Source organism: Mus caroli, unplaced genomic scaffold (genome assembly GCF_978045245.1).
Source record: "Mus caroli unplaced genomic scaffold, Mus_caroli_1 scaffold_5, whole genome shotgun sequence".
In the NCBI taxonomy this organism is placed as follows: Eukaryota; Metazoa; Chordata; class Mammalia; order Rodentia; family Muridae; genus Mus; species Mus caroli.
This window is the reverse complement of record NW_028227260.1, coordinates 28,613,899-28,632,068: the sequence shown is the minus strand read 5'-3', so window position 1 is coordinate 28,632,068 and position 18,170 is coordinate 28,613,899. Positions and strand designations below refer to the sequence as shown.

The following is an 18,170-nucleotide window of genomic DNA, read 5'->3' as shown; positions in this document are numbered from 1 at the left end:
AATGGATGTATCTGGAGGATATTATCCTGAGTGAGGTAACCCAATCACAAAAGAACACATATGATATGCACTCACTGAAAAGTGGATATTAGCCCAGAAACTTAGAATATCCAAGATACAATTTGCAAAACACATGAAACTCAAGAAGAAGGAAGACCAAAGTGTGCATACTTTGCTCCTTCTTAGAATGGGAAACAAAATACCCATGGAAGGAGTTACAGAGACAAAGTTTGGAGCTGAGACAGAAGGAAAGACCATCCAGAGACTGCCATACCTGGGGATCCATCCCATATACAACCACCAAACCCAGACACTATTGCATATGCCAGCAAGATTTTGCTGACAGGACCCTGATATAGTTATCTCTTGTGAGTCTATGCCAATGTCTGACAAATACAGAAGTGGATGCTCACAGTCATCTATTGGATGGAACACAGGGCCCCTAATGAAGGAGCTAGAGAAAGTACCCAAGGAGCTAAAGGGGTCTGCAACCCTATAATGTGTAGATTTTTAAGGCAAATATCTGGAATTGAGAAATTTATTTATGTTCTTCATTCTAGCTGACAGTCTTTGATGGTTGGACCAATAGGAAATTTGTTTGTATAACACATTTCATAAGAAAGTGAACTATTTTGTTCCTATTCTGGTGGCATAGATATGTTTTACTTTGTTCCTTTTCTTGTGTGTGTGTGTGTGTGTGTGTGTATCTCTCTCTCTCTCTCTCTCTCTCTCTCTCTCTCTCTGTGTGTGTGTGTGTGTGTGTGTGTGTGTGTGTGTGTGTGTGTTTGGTATGTATGCATGCATGTGTGTTTTGCCAGCATACCTTTTGCAACAAGAAAACTAGTATTCACAGTTTTAAATAAGGAAAGCAAATGCACATCCAGATATATTTATGGTGAAAGAGACTTTTTTTTCACAAAGTGGCCTTTTCATATATCGAACAATTAATTTATGTTTTAGGGCATCATTTATGTAATAAGTTTTATATGAATTAAGTAATTTTATTGTACATGGTGCCTGGTTAGACTTTTCTTACCCTTCTCACTAGGTATGTAAAATTTGAATCCTAATGTTGCATCCACAATGTATGGCTTCTTTTTTAATGTCATTGGACCTAGTTTTTTTTTATTAGGTATTTTCTTCATTTACATTTCCAGTGCTATCCCAAAAGTCCCCTATACTCTCCCCAACAAACTCCCCCACCCACCCACTCCCCCACCCACCCACTCCCCCACCCACCCACTCCCACTTCTTGGCCCTGGCATTCCCCTGTACTGGGGCATATAAAGTTTGCAAGACCAATGGGCCTCTCTTTCCACTGATGGCCGACTAGGCCATCTTTTGATACATATGCAGCTAGAGTCAAGAGCTCTGGGGGTATTGGTTAGTTCATATTGTTGTTCCACCTATAGGGTTGCAGATCCCCCCAGCTCCTTGGATACTTTCTCTAGCTTCTCCATTGGGGGCCCTGTGATCCATCCAATAGCTGACTGTGAGCATCCACTTCTGTGTTTGCTAGGACCCGGCATAGTCTCATAAGAGACAGCTATATCAGGGTCCTTTCAGCAAAATCTTGCCAGTGTATGCAATGGTGTCAGCGTTTGGAGGATGATTATGGGATGGATCCCTGGGTATGGCAGTCTCTAGATTCATTGGACCTACTTTGTCCATCTATAAAAGGTGATGCAGAGAAGGCCATTGCATAGTGATTCAAAATCACAGAGGGGTAGTAATTTTGCCCTTTTAAGCCTCTGACATGTTTGTTTCTAAAATTGCTATAGCATACATAGGCATTTGGAAAGAATTTGACTTAATGTTCTTCTATCTCAATTTTAACTTGTTTTCCAAACCAAATGTCTATTTTCCTACTTTACAATAGTGAATGAAAAAGATTGGGTACCTAAGAAATCTAATGGCCTGCAATTTCTAGAACTGTTGTTACTGTCTTCTTGGTGCTATTACTAGCTTTATTCCTTGCCATCTTTTACATTTTGCAAAAATAATTTGAAATAGTTTACAATAAGAGGAAAGTGAAGTGGTAAGTTTGTAATAAGAATTTGTACAGTACCTGATCAGGAACTTGCAGCAAATCATTAACAATTAAATGTGATGATTATTGGAAATCTGTGGTGTGATGGTCTCAAAATAGATTTTTCAAAAGAATATGACAGTAGTACTGTTTTCTCTTTAGATTTGGTTGGGGTAGATGAGTACGAATAAAAGTGTTTGGCTTGGTAGGTTGAATTGCCACAGATAGTTGATTCTGAAGTTATTGGAAAGTGGAGGCTAATGACATTTTGGTGATCTGGTGTGTGTTTGTCGTACAAATTTTCACTGTTTCTTTTTTCTCTATACTCTTCCTTTTTAACTCCCAGGGAGAACGTGGATTTCCAGGCAGTCCAGGCTTTCCTGGTTTACAAGGTCCTCCAGTAAGTTCTACATTTCAGGATTAAAATGAATTCAAGAAGTAACAGAAGAGAAAAAGTGTGAATACAGAGTTTACTCCAATGGAACAGCATTACATATTTAAAGTAGCAAACTAGAGAATTTCAAAGATTAACTGACAAAAAGACTTCCTGCAGATTAAAGCCAAGGATTCTGTGATGGCTAATATAAATTTTACCTATAAAATCCTATAATATAAAATATTCTGAAGTGACCCTATAAAAGTTTATTCATTTTGTTCTCTTTTATGTTATAGTCATATGTACATCATATTTTTTGTTTATACCTGTCAAATTTGCACAAAACTTCCTTCTTTCTTTTAATAATAGGGACCTCCTGGGATCCCAGGTATGAAGGTAAGCATCACATGCTAAGAAGATAAGCAGTGTGAATAAAATATGTAGAATGTCTACAACTGCAGTAGAATATTACTATACGTTCAGTCTCCAAATGTATACATATGGAGAGTATATTGTTTAAGCAGTATACTATGCAATCTTATATAATGTAATTCTTGAAAAAGAAGTGTGCATTGTGCTCAAATCTCTCTTTTCTAAATACCTTCAGGCTTTATCTGATTGTATTTTGATAGGGCTGACTGCTGAATATCTCTAGATGATTGTCTCTTCTTTATCCTTGCTTTCTGTAACACTCTAGTCTCCTAGCATTTCTTCTGCATCTGATAGACCTTCATTCTTCAGTACAAGTTCATTCTGTTCTATCCAGCAGCCATTAAGGCACAAACCTGACTCTTCCTGCTCTTCTATGCCTGGTAATATTAATAATGCTCAAGGTATTTATTGATTATGTAGTTACTAGCCATCTACATTGAAAACTTCAAATGGATTTTTTTTCTGAGTTCAAGATTTATGAGTTCAACACCCTCCTTAAAAATCTATGCTCAAATATCTCCAAGACTTATGTATGTGTATATATAGTGTATTCACTATATATATATTCATATGATAATGAATAAACTATATATATGAATACAACATATATATTTTTGTGTCATTATATACTACATAACTTTTAAATTATATATATTTATTAATTCTTAGAAACATGTACATTCATCATATTTTGAATTATGCCTAGCCCCAACTCTTCCGGGTCTATCTCCACTCTCCCATATTCCAAGTCCTCTCTTTTTCATAGCCCATTGAGTTCAGTTTGTGCTGTCCATATTCTCATGGGTTTAAGTCCCCCCCACTGAAGCATGATCATCCTGTCAAGAGCCGTACCCTTAAAGGAATTGGACTCTCCTTCACCCAGATGCCATCTGTTGTCACTAACTTCTCTCATCTAGTGGATGGAGTCTTATAAAGCCCACCTCCCTCAATGCTGCAATGATGACCTAATTATTCGTGTGCAAGCAACTACAACCACTGTGAATTACATTATGTCCAGAACACACTATGTTGCCCCAGTCCTTCTTAACGTCTGGCACTTATAAATTTTCTACACCCCTCCCTTTCCATTAAGTTCCCTAAATCTTGGAAGAAGGAGTGTGATATGAATGTCTCCATTATGACTGAGCATACCACTTAACAAAATACCCATGACAGTCATTCTCTATACTTTGATCAGTTATGCACTCAAACATTGTCAAACACACAAAGACATTTCTCTCATTGGATCTAAAGGTTGAACTGATAAGATCTAATGAGTAGAGCGATAGGAATTTAGAGGGAAATTTGATACTATGGTCCTAGATATACACCCTGGAGCCAATGAGCTTCCTAGCAATGTGTTCGTGGTCAGACTTACACTACCAGTCAAGAGTTTATCCTGGGAAGTGTGCCTTAAAACAAATCACAGAGCAGTTGGACACCTCTATAACATCAATGCCACTTACCCATGTGCATATCTTGTCATGCGGGTCATTGTAGCAACAGCCTTATCTTAAGACATTTTTCCTTTGATGACTAGTCTCACTGGTCTGAATTTAGCTCATTTGAGAATTTAAATTTTCTATTATTTTTTTTTATCACAGACTTTCATGCATGCTAGATAAGCACTCTACCAGTGAGCCAGTGCAGCTTTTAGTCATTTGTGGGAAATTATGCTTATTCTTTGAGCTGAGAGTTACATACTCTTTTCACATTACTCTAATATGACTGCCTAGTTAACTATTTTTATTACTTATTTATCACTCACTATGCCATTTTGCTTTACTTTATAGACTGCAACAGAACACACTACTGTCTTGTTTACTTGTTATATTTTATATTTCTCCATTATGTTTTTAGCCTCAGGAGAAAAGAGGCTCTACTTCTTTATTACTAAGTGTCCAGAGCCTAACACAATGCTCCACAAACACTTTATATCTAATGCATATTTCTAATTAATGAATAACTAAAAGTGCCACAAACTCCTAATAATTCTACTGTATGTTGCTATACCATGGATACTTCTTAATTGACTTTTCAAAGGTAAATTTGTTCATGAAATTACTGGTGTGCTCAGTCTTTCACTTATTTATGTACTAAAATGAACTCTCAGACTGTCTTTTTACCTTCTCGCTGTTTCTCATGTATAATAATGATTATAACTTACACTGTTGGTTTCTTTTAGGGGGAACCAGGCAGTATAATCATGTCACCACTGCCAGGACCAAAGGGTAATCAAGGATTCCCAGGTTCTCCTGGAATACAAGTAAGAGTATAGGGAAATTTTTCTTTATTACATGATTAAAACATAGGATCATATGAGTCCTGAACCTTCTATACTCACTGTTGCTGTTTTAGTTATACAAATTATCATCTGAAGTTCTTAAGGTCTCAATGCATTCCTTCTATTTTAAAGTAAAAGGCTTATTTGTTTTCTTTTATCCATGTATCCAGTGTCTGTGGGTATTTGTGTATGTGGCAACAGAAGTTTGCATCAAAAATAACTTCCAACATTCTTCTTGTGCTATAGGTAGCAGTAGGGTTGACCATAAATGTTTTTTAACAAATAAAAATCATCGATCTCTCTTTTAAGATATTAAAATTGTCATTTATAACAGTATCAATTATGCATGATATCTGAGCAGACACTGAAGGTTGAAGGAATACAATTTATGCATGGTAAACATCAAATGTAATCTTACAAAAAGATTGTGTTAGTTTATAGATAATATACAGAGACAGTAATGGCTTTTGAGTATTTATAGATGAGGAAGTCCATTATAGTTTATGGAAATCAACCCCTTTATCAAAAATACAAATCAGGAGGTTTTACTGTTTGATCACAAAGATACAATTTTGGAGATTTTTTTCATTTGTTCACTTTTTATTCTTTACCTGACATTACTAGTCATAATCTCTTAAGTTCATTCAAATATTCTCCTTAATCATACAGATAATTTTTAATGAATATTTAAGATAAAGTATAACAGAGCATATGCAGAATATATGCTGAGATAACACAAAATGAACACCTAGGAACACTACCAAACCCAACAGAATGTTACAAATAATTTTGAATCAATACAATGTTACCTGGAAGCCACAGCCTTCTTGATTGCCTCAATATATAACTAGGAGCCTGAGCAAACTGTTGAAAGTTTATTCCCTCAACTGTATCAGCTTTCCTTTATAGTATGTGATAGTCATGTAATCTGCTGTAATGCATCTCTTTTCCTTGGCTTGTTAAGGTTCATTCGTATTGTTTTGCTGTGGTTCATTTTTTTTTTCTTTTTTCATTATGTATTTATCATGTTTTTGTCTATCATTGTAGAACATAACCTTGCTGAAAGCTGTACCCCATCTCTCTTATTGAGTTACCTTTAAGCTACTTAGCCCTTCTAATTGTACAATTTTTAAGCCCTGATAATATTGCAGGGTTATAGACTTATGAAAATAACTTAACTTTTACATTTATTTCTTTATATGATGAGGTAAAGGGTTGAGTTTAGTTTTTTTGTTTTTCATACTTTTTTTCTCGTTAAAATTTATTAAAATATAGTCTTTAAAATATATTGTTTACTGGTTTCCTTTCTTAACAACATGAGAAAATAGAATTAATGATTTCTCTGTTTTTGAGGATTTTTCCGGGGGGGGGAGGTGACTAAGCGATATCTATCACCCTGAGAACCAGTGAGTTTATTAGACTTACTTAGAATTGACAATAAGTTACTAAGAGGAGTGCAAGTGATCTAAAAGCCACGCTGGAAAGTCTTTACCCAGGATGTAGCAGGGCTTTCCTGAAGCCACGTAGGTAGCTCTCCCTTTCTCTAGGCTTCCCAGTCTCTGACCCTAGATCATCCATGAAATCTAAGGCTTTGTATGACTAAGGCCTAAATATAAAATCAGCTGGGATGGCTCTGTCCATCTCCTCCTTTTGTTAAGGAATGTAACATTTAACCTGTCCCACTGTGATCATGAAGACAGCACTTGTTTAACTTAGAGCAGAAGCCCAACATTCTAACATACTTTTCTTTACTCCATTTATAACAGGGTCCACCTGGTCCCAAGGGTATATCAGGGCCAAGTGGTCCTCCAGGACCACCAGGTTTAATGGTAAGTTTCTGTAATTGAATTTTTTTCTCCTTTGAATTCTGATTCATGGATATAATTACTGACTATATTACTTGAAAGTTAACTTAATTTCAATATCCATGTCTTTAATTTTGTTATTTAACACTGACTCTGATATGGCAAGGAATCTAAACAAGCAAAGCCCCTATATATTCATACAGGTGAAAAACCACACACATAAAAATAAATACATGCAATGGGAGCTGGACATATAGCTAAGGTAGAATGCTTGCTGAGCACATATGAGGCTCTGTTCTGTCCAGTGCAGGAAATATAAAGATGATAAATACTACTGTAATACTTAGATTTCATTGTAGTCAACATTGGAGTTAGACCTTTGCTGCCATCCTCTTAAAAAGACAACAAAATTGTATTCCCATCAAAGTAATTTTTATATGCCTTTCTGTGTCCTATATGCTATGTATTTCAGTGACAATTTTCATATTTTCATTATGATTTTATGGATAATGCACTTTTGTTTGTGACTGTTGGTTCTTACTCTTCAATAGGGGAAATAATGTATGCTACATTCCAGAAGAGCCTACTGAAAGTCCTTAGGAAAGGCTTAACCACTACCCTCCCCCATTAGTTTGATTTAATTGGAAACGTGGTGCAATCAGGGGATTCTGGGCCATGGCACCTTTTCATAATTCTGTTGTTACAGTATTGTTGTTATCTGGGTCTGTTATTAAACCCTGAATTTCTTTGACCCTTGTAAACTAATTAACTGATTCCCTCCACACTTCTGAACATTCCTTCAATTAACCTGTATTTAACAGAGGAAGCAACGTCTTAGAAATGACACTGAGGTATGATATGAAAGTAAAAAGAGAATACTGATATTAAAAGCACTATACATAGGCAGGCAAATGCCTATTTAATATTTTAAAACTATTTTCCTTATTCATAAGAATTTCATACATATACACAATAAAATATGACCATTTTCTCTCCTGTTGCTCACCTCTAACTCTCCCCACATGCCTGTCAACATTCCCCCCCCCCAGCTTCATGCTTTTAAAAGGTAACCCCCAAAGTCTAGTTATTGCTGTCCGTTTGAAAATGGGAGTGAGGCCATCCACGGGAGCCTGGGAATCCTGAAAGTGGCCACATCCTCAGTAGAGGGCGATTGCCCCTTCCCTAGCAGCTGTCAACTGCTGTTAGCTCCTCAGTGAGAAGAGGGGCCTGGAGGTCATCTATACTATCTATGCTGAGATTTTAGCTGACATGATCTTGTGACTTTCTAATGTAGGTAACCCCAGTTTCTGTGACTTCAAGAGTGCAATAGTCATGTCATGTCTAGAAGGCAACTGTTTACAGCACTACTTCTCATTTCCAAGTCTTTCTACTTTCTCTTCTCCCAAGCCTTGGGCAGGAGAGTTGATAGATATGTCCAGTTTAGGGCTGAACACCCAGTCTCTTATTCTCAGCACTTTGACTAGTTATGCATGGCTCCCATTGACTATGCCCTGTTACAAAAAGGAGTGTTTCTAATCAAAGTTCAAAACAACCCAAGTCCATGGGTATAAAAATAAATAACTAAAAGGCATGTAGACAAACATGAGTGTTTAGTAAAATTGCAATAATGTTCTATCATTGGGTCCAAGACCTCCTGAACTATGGACTTTTGACCAGGGTTGCAATATGAGGTTTGACATTCCTCTAGAATGTCAATCAGAAAATGATTAGATATCCAATAACAGTCAGGCCACCATTGTACCAGTAGGCACATCTTATCTGGTAGGTAAGTATTGCAGTATGCAGGACCCAGCACTGGTTGACACACTCATGTGTTTTCTCTCCCAGCACTCTTCATTTTACCAGGTGGCACTGAGAAATCTGGCCACAAGGGAGAAAGTTTCCTTATGTGTTTGCGATTGACTTCTCTGTATCCTGCAGCTAAAGTGGGAGGGTTCAACAATTGGGTCTTATCATATAGTTATGGAGGGTAACCAAGAAAACCCTACTTAATTTTTCATGTCCTGAGACATGATCAGAAACACATATACAACTTCATACAATAAAGTGGGCTTCAAATTGAGCATGTGCTTTAAAAAAAATCAACTTCATTGTTTCCCATAATTCTGATAAAACCATGTTCACTGAAGTTAAGTTCTTTGGTTTTGGGACTTGTGCTATCTCCCCTCTCATATATCGATCCTAGCTTTCTACTCCTGTCAATTCTCATCCTGTCACTGACTTTTCTACATTTGTCTAGGTTGTTTTAATCAATTGAACTGTGCCTCTAACGAAAACACAATCATGAGGGGAAAAATAGGATTGGCTTGGTACCTCACTTTAGTACACAGCTGTTTTATCTCTGAGCTATATCCCCAGAATTAAAAAGAGTTTGAAGATCCTTTTGAGTTGTCACATTAAAAAAAAAAAAAAAACAAATAGTTTTAAAGAAACATCGTACTAAAATGTTTTTTTTTCCTCCTTTCTATGTCTTCTAAGGGACCTCCTGGCCCACCAGGCCCACCAGGACCAAAGGTAATGTTCTTTCTGTTCACATCATTTGTTTCCTGTGGATTAGGTTTTCTGATTGTTATTGAGACTTTAAATGGAAACTTCTCTCCCCAGGGGAATATGGGCTTAAATTTCCAGGGACCCAAAGGTGAAAAAGTGAGTAATCAAAAGTTGGTCATCCAGCCTTCATGCCTCTCCTTTCACATGCACCTGGACTGTCTTGTTCCTTCCCCTGTTTCTTATGATGGACATAGTTTACCTATAACATTGTTACTTGTAGGAGATTATGAAATATCACTGTATCTTTGTTGTGTAAATAGGGTGAACAAGGTCTTCAGGGCCCACCTGGTCCACCTGGGCAGATCAGCGAACAGAAAAGACCAATTGACATAGAATTTCAGAAAGGAGATCAGGTGAGCCCTCAGGGAGGGGAATTGGATAAAGACTGTGCTATAGATATGTTAATTAGCTTGATTGGGGTAATCATTTCACAATATGTAGGTATATTGAGATGTCACCTTGCACATTCTTAATATGGTCATTTTTGTCAACTCTAGCTCCTTTAATCAATTTTTTTTAAAAATATGAAAAATTTAAAACTGAAAGACCTTGCTCTTATAAAAGGCACTATATATAGACATGTATTATTAAATGAGGGTATTCTTTCAATAACAAAGACTTCAGATAATTAGATTTTTTAAAAAATAAACTTGTCAGAATGTCATTCTGCTGTTAATACTAGATGAACTTAAAGTTCACATTCTTGAACATGTTTTGTGATCATTTCCAGGATAGGGAGAAAACATATTCTAGTACTAATGTGCTTTCATTTTTCTCCATAACTGCATAGGGAGTCCCTGGTGATAGAGGGCCTCCTGGACCTCCAGGAATACCTGGTCCTCCCGTAAGTATTCTAAGACTCTTTAGCATCATTTAATGTGAACTGATAGCTATAGACAATATCTCATGAACTAATGTGAATATTGATTTTTGTAGGGACGTCCTGGTGGTGTGAAAGGTGAAAAGGGTGAGCCAGGAGAGGCAGGCAAAAGGGTAAGTGTTATGACCATCAGTAGTGTTTATAAGAAGCCTAAATATGTTCATGTGCAAGATCTCTTTTTAGTTCCTAATGGCATTGCCTGAAAATGTCACTACAGGTATAACTTATAATAATACCCGTCATGTAAAGTGTCTATTCAGCCAAGCATTTGTGGTGCACTTTGATCTCAGAACTCAGGAGGCAGAGGCAGGATGATATCTATGATTTCAGGGCTCGCTTGATTTACAGAACAGCCAGGGCTCCATGGAGAAACCCTGTCTCAAAAAGCCAAAAAATCAAAAATTAATTAATTACTTAATTAATTTAAAAAGAGCACTTTAAAAGTTTATTTATTGCCACAGACCCTCTGGATCCCTTTGTCTGCGTGGAATGGGTCTCTGGGGCTGGTGGGCAAAGCCTCGGATGGAATGACAGACAGATGCACACAGGAGAGGTTGTATAGAATCTGAATGTAATTTGTCAAATCGAGCATCAAACTTTTTATACAGAAGAAAATAGGGAATTTGGGTGACACGCCAGCAAGGTACAAAGAGGTTACTGGATTCTTACACAAAACAGAGGAATATAAACACAGAGGGTCTAACAGGAACCACCTGGGATAGAATTCATTGTTAACAACTGGGATCAAAAGGAGCTCCACCTAAGATTCACTTAATCTTAGAAGCCAGGGTCAAGGGCTTCGTGCCCTTGCCATAGTTCCTATTTTAGTCTATTGTATAGTCCACCTTCCCCCTAGGCCATTGTAAATACATGTGTATGGGTGTAACTCAGCTATCTATAATTCTAAGTATCTATTCTGGTTCCTTCTTAGGTCTCAAACTTCCTTCTTCCTAGATGATGGTAAATTCCTGTGTAGGGTATTGACTTAGCTTTTATTCAAAGTGATAGTGTAATACCAGAGGCAATTCTGAATGTCACTGAATAGGCAACATTCTTACTGAATTCCAAGCCCATGGTCTGCTCAAGGACTTTCTAGGACGTTGGAACACTGGTGAAGGCTTAGCTATGTCAGAATTCAATCTTAAAAGGCACTTACAATAAGATAATACTAAAAGAGAGCATGTGGATCCATACACCAGACTAATGTGGGAATGGAATATTAATGTATGGGTTAGAGAGAACGCCAGACTCCAGGAGGTGAGATTCCGTGAAACTCTCTGCCTCATAAGTGGCTTCCAGGCCTCTCAACCTGTCAAGCTAACTCAACTGGAGTGCGTGGCAATTTATATAGTTCAAGGCAGAAGTAATGGTTGCTATAGTCTTTCCTCTCCTATTACCAAACTAACAAAGTTTTGTTCACACTCCATCATTGCTTTGTATCCTACAGGGTAAACCAGGCAAAGATGGAGAGACTGGCCAACCAGGAATCCCAGTGAGTAGCAATGGTCCTTTCCTTTAACAAAAAACATTGGTAGTATTTGCACTATTTGTGGGTGGTAATAGAAAAGCAGAGGGCACACAGTATGAAGTTTGGAAATAGTTTAGATGAATGGAAATTATCATCACTTTTCTTAATATAAATTTGGAATGTCTTTACTTTTAAGGCAGATATAATGAGGTGTGCTTTAATTATTGTTTAGAATCTTTTCTAGTTTCTGTAAAGACACTAACAAAACTATCTTAAACATGGAAGGGTTTATTTGGCTACAGAATGATACAGTCCACCATGGTAGAGAAGACGTGCAGTAGTCAGGAAAAGCATGGTGGAAGAAACAGAGACTGGATTGTCACATCATAATTTCCCCTCTTCCTCTTCCTCCTTCTCCTTGTCCTCTTCCTCTTCTTTTTTTACCATTTCATATATGCACCTCTTTCATACTGACCACTCTCACCTCTTACCTCCCTACCTCCACACCCATCTCTCTCATGTTCATGTATATTCATTTAGTTTTATAGCTCAGAAAGATTAATCCAAATCCTTGGTAACACTGAGTTTGTAGCTATGTGCTGGAGACTGATGGACTCAAGAGAGAAGGCCCTAACTAAAGACAGGATGGGGCTCCATGAGGTCCTCCTTCTTCCTTGACTTTTGATAAGGCTTGTCAGGTATGGTCCCAGTGCTGGTTGAATTAAGAGGACAGCATTTATTAGCCCTTCCCCCTATCCTTGAACTCTTAACATACCTCCTGCTCCCTCATCCATAATATTCCTTAGAGGGAGTGGTCTAAGTAAATGACTGATTGATTCATGGCTGGGTCCACAGTCTGTATCTTGGGCAGCTGTGCATGTCTGCGTTCACCATTGTTCATTGTTAGGAGGCGATTGTCTGATTAATGCTGGGGATCCTTGTGTCTATGGGTGTAAACTGAGGTACTTAGAAGGTGTTTGTTCCTGTCTGCTAAGTTAACCAGCAGCAACACACTCTCTGCATGGGCATACTTCCTCTTCAGACCTAAGCTATTAGCTAGGTTCATACTACTAGATATTGTGTTCCCCTCTTCCCACCTGCCTCATGCTGAGTGGGTCTTGAATCCATTCTGAGAGTGTTAGCATTCTGTCTAAACTCCACTCCACAGTTCCCTGGCAACATCCAGGTATGCTCCACCCCACAGTTACCTGGCAACAGCCAGGTAGACTTGACCCACTATAAAAGGGGCTGCTTGTCCTCTCCCCTCTCTCTTGCCTCTCTCTCTTGCTCTCTTGCCTCCCCCTCTTGCTCCCCCCTCTCCCCATTCCCTTCACCTCCTTTCCATGTGGTCATGACCGGCCTCTACTTCCCTACTCTCTCCCTCTATCTGCCTTTCACTGCTTCTACTACCCTCTTAACTCGCCCTATGCCCTAAATAAACTCTATTCTATACTATACCATCTTGTGGCTGGTCCCTCAGTGTGGGGGCGGGGGGGGAAGGGATGCCTTGGCATGGGCCTGCTAAGGCATCCCCTTCCCCCATACCTCACCACACCCCAATAGAATATATCTTATACCTCTTTATCTTTTTATAAACACACCAGAGGATTAATTGGTTACATCCCAAGGTGCTATCACACAAATGGAAATATCTTGCTTTCCAAGTGGTTTCTTAATATTCTCTTTGTCTGTGTTAAGTGTTTTCCCACTCACATCCTCACTTCTCCAATCTTGCCTCTCCATCCCTGCCTAAAGCTTTGCATACATGGTGTACTTTTTAGTGTGGGGAGCTGGGTAGAATGAATAGCAATGAACATGTATGTGCACATAGTAAGGCACAAAATCTCACATGCCTCGGAGGGATATAGCTGAGTCATATGCTAGTTTTTAGTGTTTGAAGAAGACTGATTTCCAAAGTTGATATACTCCGTTACATTCCCACCAACAATATAGAAGAGTTCTCCTTTTCCTAACATCTGCATTAGCATTTGTTGTTACTGATATTCCCAGTGACTGACTGGGATGAGGTGAAATGCTGACGTCATTTTAAACTGAATCCCCTTAATGGCTAAGATGTTTCCTTGCCATTTGTCCATTTGAATGTTTATTTTCTTTTTTTTTATTATTTTCTTTTATTTTAGATCTATCATTTATTTGTTTGCTTGTTTAATTTGCTGTGTATAGATGTTTTGCCTGAGTGCATCTTTTGTGTGTGTGTGTGTGTGTGTGTGTGTGTGTGTGTGATGACTCAGGAGTCTAGAAGGTTGTGAACTGCTATGTGGATTCTAAGAAATATCACAGATCCTCTGCAAGAGCAACAAGTGTTCTTAAACATTGAGTGACCTCTCCAGCCCCCACGGGTTTGGTTTTGTTGTTGTTCTTTTGTTTTGTTTTTTCCTTTTGAGAACTTTCTCTTTAGTTCTGTAGCCCATTTTCAAATTGTGTTGTTTTTTTTGTTTTGTTTTGTTTTGTTTTTTTGGTATGTAGTGTTTTGAATTCTTTGTGTATTTTTTAAATTAATTTACTTATTTATTTTATACTTATTCATATTATATCCTACTCACTGCCCACCTGTCGGTCAACCCCTCCAACAGTCCTTCCCCCATGCCCCCATCCTCTACTCCTCTGACCAGGTGGGGTACCCTTGGATATGCCCCCACCCTGGCACTTAAAGTATCTGCAAGGCTAGGTGCTTCTTTTCCCACTGAGACCAGACAAGGTAGCCCAGCTAGAAGAACATATGCCATGGACAGACAACAGCTTTTGGGATAGCCCCCACTCCAGTTGTTTGGGACCCACATGAAGACCATGCAGCACATCTGCTACATATATGCAGGGAGGCCTAGGTCCAGCCCATGTATATTTTTTTGGTTGGTGGCTCATTCTCTGAGAGCCCCAAGGGTCCAGGATAGTTGACTCTGTTGGTCATTCTGTGGAGTTCCTGTCCCATTAGGAGCTATAATTCTTCTGCTCTTCCATAAAAGTTCCCAAGCTCCATCCACTCTTTGGCTGTGGGTGTCTGCATCTATATAAGTCAGTTGGTGGGTAGAGCCTCTCAGAGGACAGTTATGCTAGAGTCTTGTCTGAAAGCACAATAAAATATCATTAATAATGTCAGGGATTGGTTCTTACCCATGGGATGGGTCTCAAGTTGGGCTGGTTATTGTTTTGCCATTCCCTCAGTCTCTGCTCCACTCGCAGTCTCTGTATTTCTTGTAGATAGGATAAGTTTTGGGTTGAAAGTTTTGTGGGTGGGTTGGTGTCCCTATCACTCCAGAGGCAGTCTCCCCAGACTTCATATTCCCAGTGCTGTGAGACACAGCTAAGTAATTCCCCCATTGATTCTTGGGCACCTCACCTATCCCAGGTCTCAGTCTCTTCCTGAAGATGCTGCCCACCTCTTCCACCCCTCTTTGTGCATCCTCAACACTAGTCCTCAGTCAGATTATGTAGAGCAGGCAAAGATTGCATCCTATTTTATGGGCCACCTTTCAGTTGAATGAGTTTCCTTTTCTATTTATAACTTTTTAATTTCATGAAATCCCACGTGGTGATTTTCTTAGTTACTTTTCAATTTCTATGCCAAAAGACCATGACCGAGGCAACTTAGAAAGGAAAGGCTTGTTTGGACTTCAGGTTCCAGAGGGATTGTGGTCTGTCATGGCAGAGAAGCAGCAGGTATTGCAGCCGGGATAGCAAGCAAAACGTTCACTTCTTGAGCAGATAGTAGGAAGCAGAGAGAACAAACTAGGAATGCTGTGAGGGTGTGAATCCTCAGAGCTTTCTCCCAGTGCCATACTTCCTCCAGTAAGGCCACATCTCCTAGATACCCACCCACAAAGCAGCACCAGGAACTGGGCACCAGATATTCAAATGCCAAAGCCTATGGGTGGGGAGGGGCTTTCTCATTTAAACTACCACATCAGGCCTTGGTCTTATTTTCTATGCTCTAGGAATCATATTCAGAATGTCTTTGCTTATACCTATATGTTGAAGGATATATATATATACATATATATATATTTGCTTTCACACTTTTAGAGTGTTAAATCTTATATTAGGGTAACTGATCTATTTGGGGTGGATTTTGTACAATGGGAGAGAAAGGAATCTAGTTTCCTTCTTCTGAATGTTCATATCCATGTTTACCAGAACCACTTGCTAAAAATAGTTCCCATTTTCAATGTTGTTTCTCACCATCTTTGTAGGAAACCAGATAAATGTATTTTCAGGGACTGTATCTTCTCTTCTACTGATGGACTACTTTAGCTTATGTTCTCATTACTTGTGTTGAGGACATGATTTTTGGCATCTTCCTAACTTTGCCATGTTTACTAATATCACCCCATCCTCTGTTTTAAAGGGTTTGCCTGGTGATCCTGGTTACCCTGGTGAACCAGGAAGGGATGGTGAAAAGGTAAGACTTTTTACATTGAGATGTGTCTGGTTTTATTCTTATTACCATAATCTGTGCTCCTGTTGATACTGGATTATAAGTGAAATTATAATTACTTAGTGTTTGTATTCCTGCCTTCATTACCTATTTTTCCCTTTTATGCACTTTCCTTTAAATTTTCTTGCATTTCTCTAAATCACAGTGCAGAGAAAATGCATGGGATTGAATTTGCATTAGCATGTCAGTGCCTTTGCTGTGTTGATATCAACAAATCTTTTAAGAGGAGGTTTGATCACTATTCCAGTGAGGTTCTCTTGAAAAGTTTAGAGCTGTAAAATTCAAATTTCTCCTGTAAACATTTTCCACTCTGTGTGTAATCATTGTTTGTTAATCTGTGACTAATTCATTGTAGTTTTCCCATTGGACAGACACAGCCTGATTGAGGTCATTTATTTAGTTACCTTTTTAAAAAGTGACTCTGAAAGCATGTGTGAAACACAGTTATCCTATTTTGAGCACATCACAAAATATTTAGTCCTCCATGTCCTCTGTTCTCTAACTGCTTTGTATCAAAACCAAACCGAAAAAAGATTAAAGCAAACTTGAGTTATCTAGAAGTCACATATTTTACTGATGATTTCTCTCTAAACTAGATCCAAGTTTTAGTTTAGACTAAAAGACATAATTGGAATAAAGGGAGAGATCAAATATTTAAATGGGATTGTTTCTCAGTTAGTAACTTATGATGCACAGAAACTTTCCTAGAACTTGAAGTGTGAGAGAGAAATGTATTCTTAAGTCTTGGCCAAAAAAAATAACAATTGAATGTTGTTTTCTTCCTTTATGACAAAGCATGTTGCTGCTAGGAATCTGTCCAGTGTATTCAGCTTTAAAGAAAGCTAGCAAGGTTAATTCATTTGGGTCAAGATTATATAATCAGTACATCCAAGGCAAGATCAAAGGTCTTTGCAGGCTTAAGCAAGTATCTCAATAACCTATGTTATACTTTCCATTTGATTTCTTTATGAATGACGCATGAGTCTTTATGAAACTCAATTGTTACTTGAGGAAATCCAAACTGCCATGTCATTCTTACTAATTATATGTTATAACATTGCTTTGAACAGGGCCAAAAGGGTGATATTGGCCCACCTGGACCTCCTGGACTTGTAAGTTTTTCTCTTACGAATTCATTTCTGGAATTTAACATTGCGTCAACATTTTTGTACACAAGCTATACACTCCCTACCAGTTCCTCACAGAACATAAAAATCTAAGTCATTATCAACTTCTACTGCCTTAGAAGCCATTATAGTTTTGTCTTGTTTAATCATCCATGTTAACCTTAAAGTTGTTATACGGTTCTGCCTCTGTGTTCCTTTTTCATAGTTAAGGTCCAAATTACACATTATTGTTTTGCATGATTGTCAACTCGTTTCTTAAGTTACCAGTAGGTGGCGCAACTGCTGCTTTCAAAGGGTTCAGAGAAAGGATTTTGAAGGAACCAGAAATTGGTGGTTTCCCCTGCAGTGCTTAGGGCAAACATGGATTTAGTCCTAATAGGTTTGCTCAACTTGAAATTGTCTGGTTCACACTTCTCTCCTTTCCTTAGTGTGTACTTTCTGGGGCTCTACATAACAAATCGGCAATTGCTATAACTGGAAGGAGGTGATAGTATAGATTTTCTATCATATTTACATTGATTGTGGAATTTAAGTCATGTATATTTCCAAGTATATCAAGAATAAAAAAAAGATCACTGTTGAGGATTAAGTAATATTTTGGACTGAACTTGGCTAATTCTCTAGACTTAACACTGCACTGAATCCACAGCAGTGAGTGCTGTAAAACTTCTTCTATACTCCTGACATTTCAGTTCTTCTTACCCTAATGAGTCTCAGACAGAAATACATAGAATTTATTTTTGTG

At 38.2% G+C, this 18,170-nt stretch overlaps 1 protein-coding gene across 2 annotated transcripts in view; it reads left to right on the top strand.

Annotated features, from left to right (window-relative positions):
* Positions 1 to 18,170, top strand: part of Col4a5 (collagen type IV alpha 5 chain) — a 223,851-nt gene that overhangs the window by 102,529 nt on the left and 103,152 nt on the right. The window contains exons 7-18 of one of the 2 annotated variants that reach the window (XM_021152696.3): positions 2,376 to 2,429; positions 2,775 to 2,801; positions 5,023 to 5,103; positions 6,888 to 6,950; positions 9,426 to 9,461; positions 9,552 to 9,593; positions 9,758 to 9,850; positions 10,288 to 10,341; positions 10,434 to 10,490; positions 11,825 to 11,869; positions 16,209 to 16,262; positions 17,369 to 17,410. In XM_021152696.3, the coding sequence (XP_021008355.1) occupies positions 2,376 to 2,429; positions 2,775 to 2,801; positions 5,023 to 5,103; positions 6,888 to 6,950; positions 9,426 to 9,461; positions 9,552 to 9,593; positions 9,758 to 9,850; positions 10,288 to 10,341; positions 10,434 to 10,490; positions 11,825 to 11,869; positions 16,209 to 16,262; positions 17,369 to 17,410 (648 nt within the window). Of the gene's footprint in view, positions 1 to 2,375; positions 2,430 to 2,774; positions 2,802 to 2,885; positions 3,218 to 5,022; positions 5,104 to 6,887; positions 6,951 to 9,425; positions 9,462 to 9,551; positions 9,594 to 9,757; positions 9,851 to 10,287; positions 10,342 to 10,433; positions 10,491 to 11,824; positions 11,870 to 16,208; positions 16,263 to 17,368; positions 17,411 to 18,170 lie in introns of those variants that run through there. The other variant, XM_085837997.1, reaches the window with a different exon arrangement.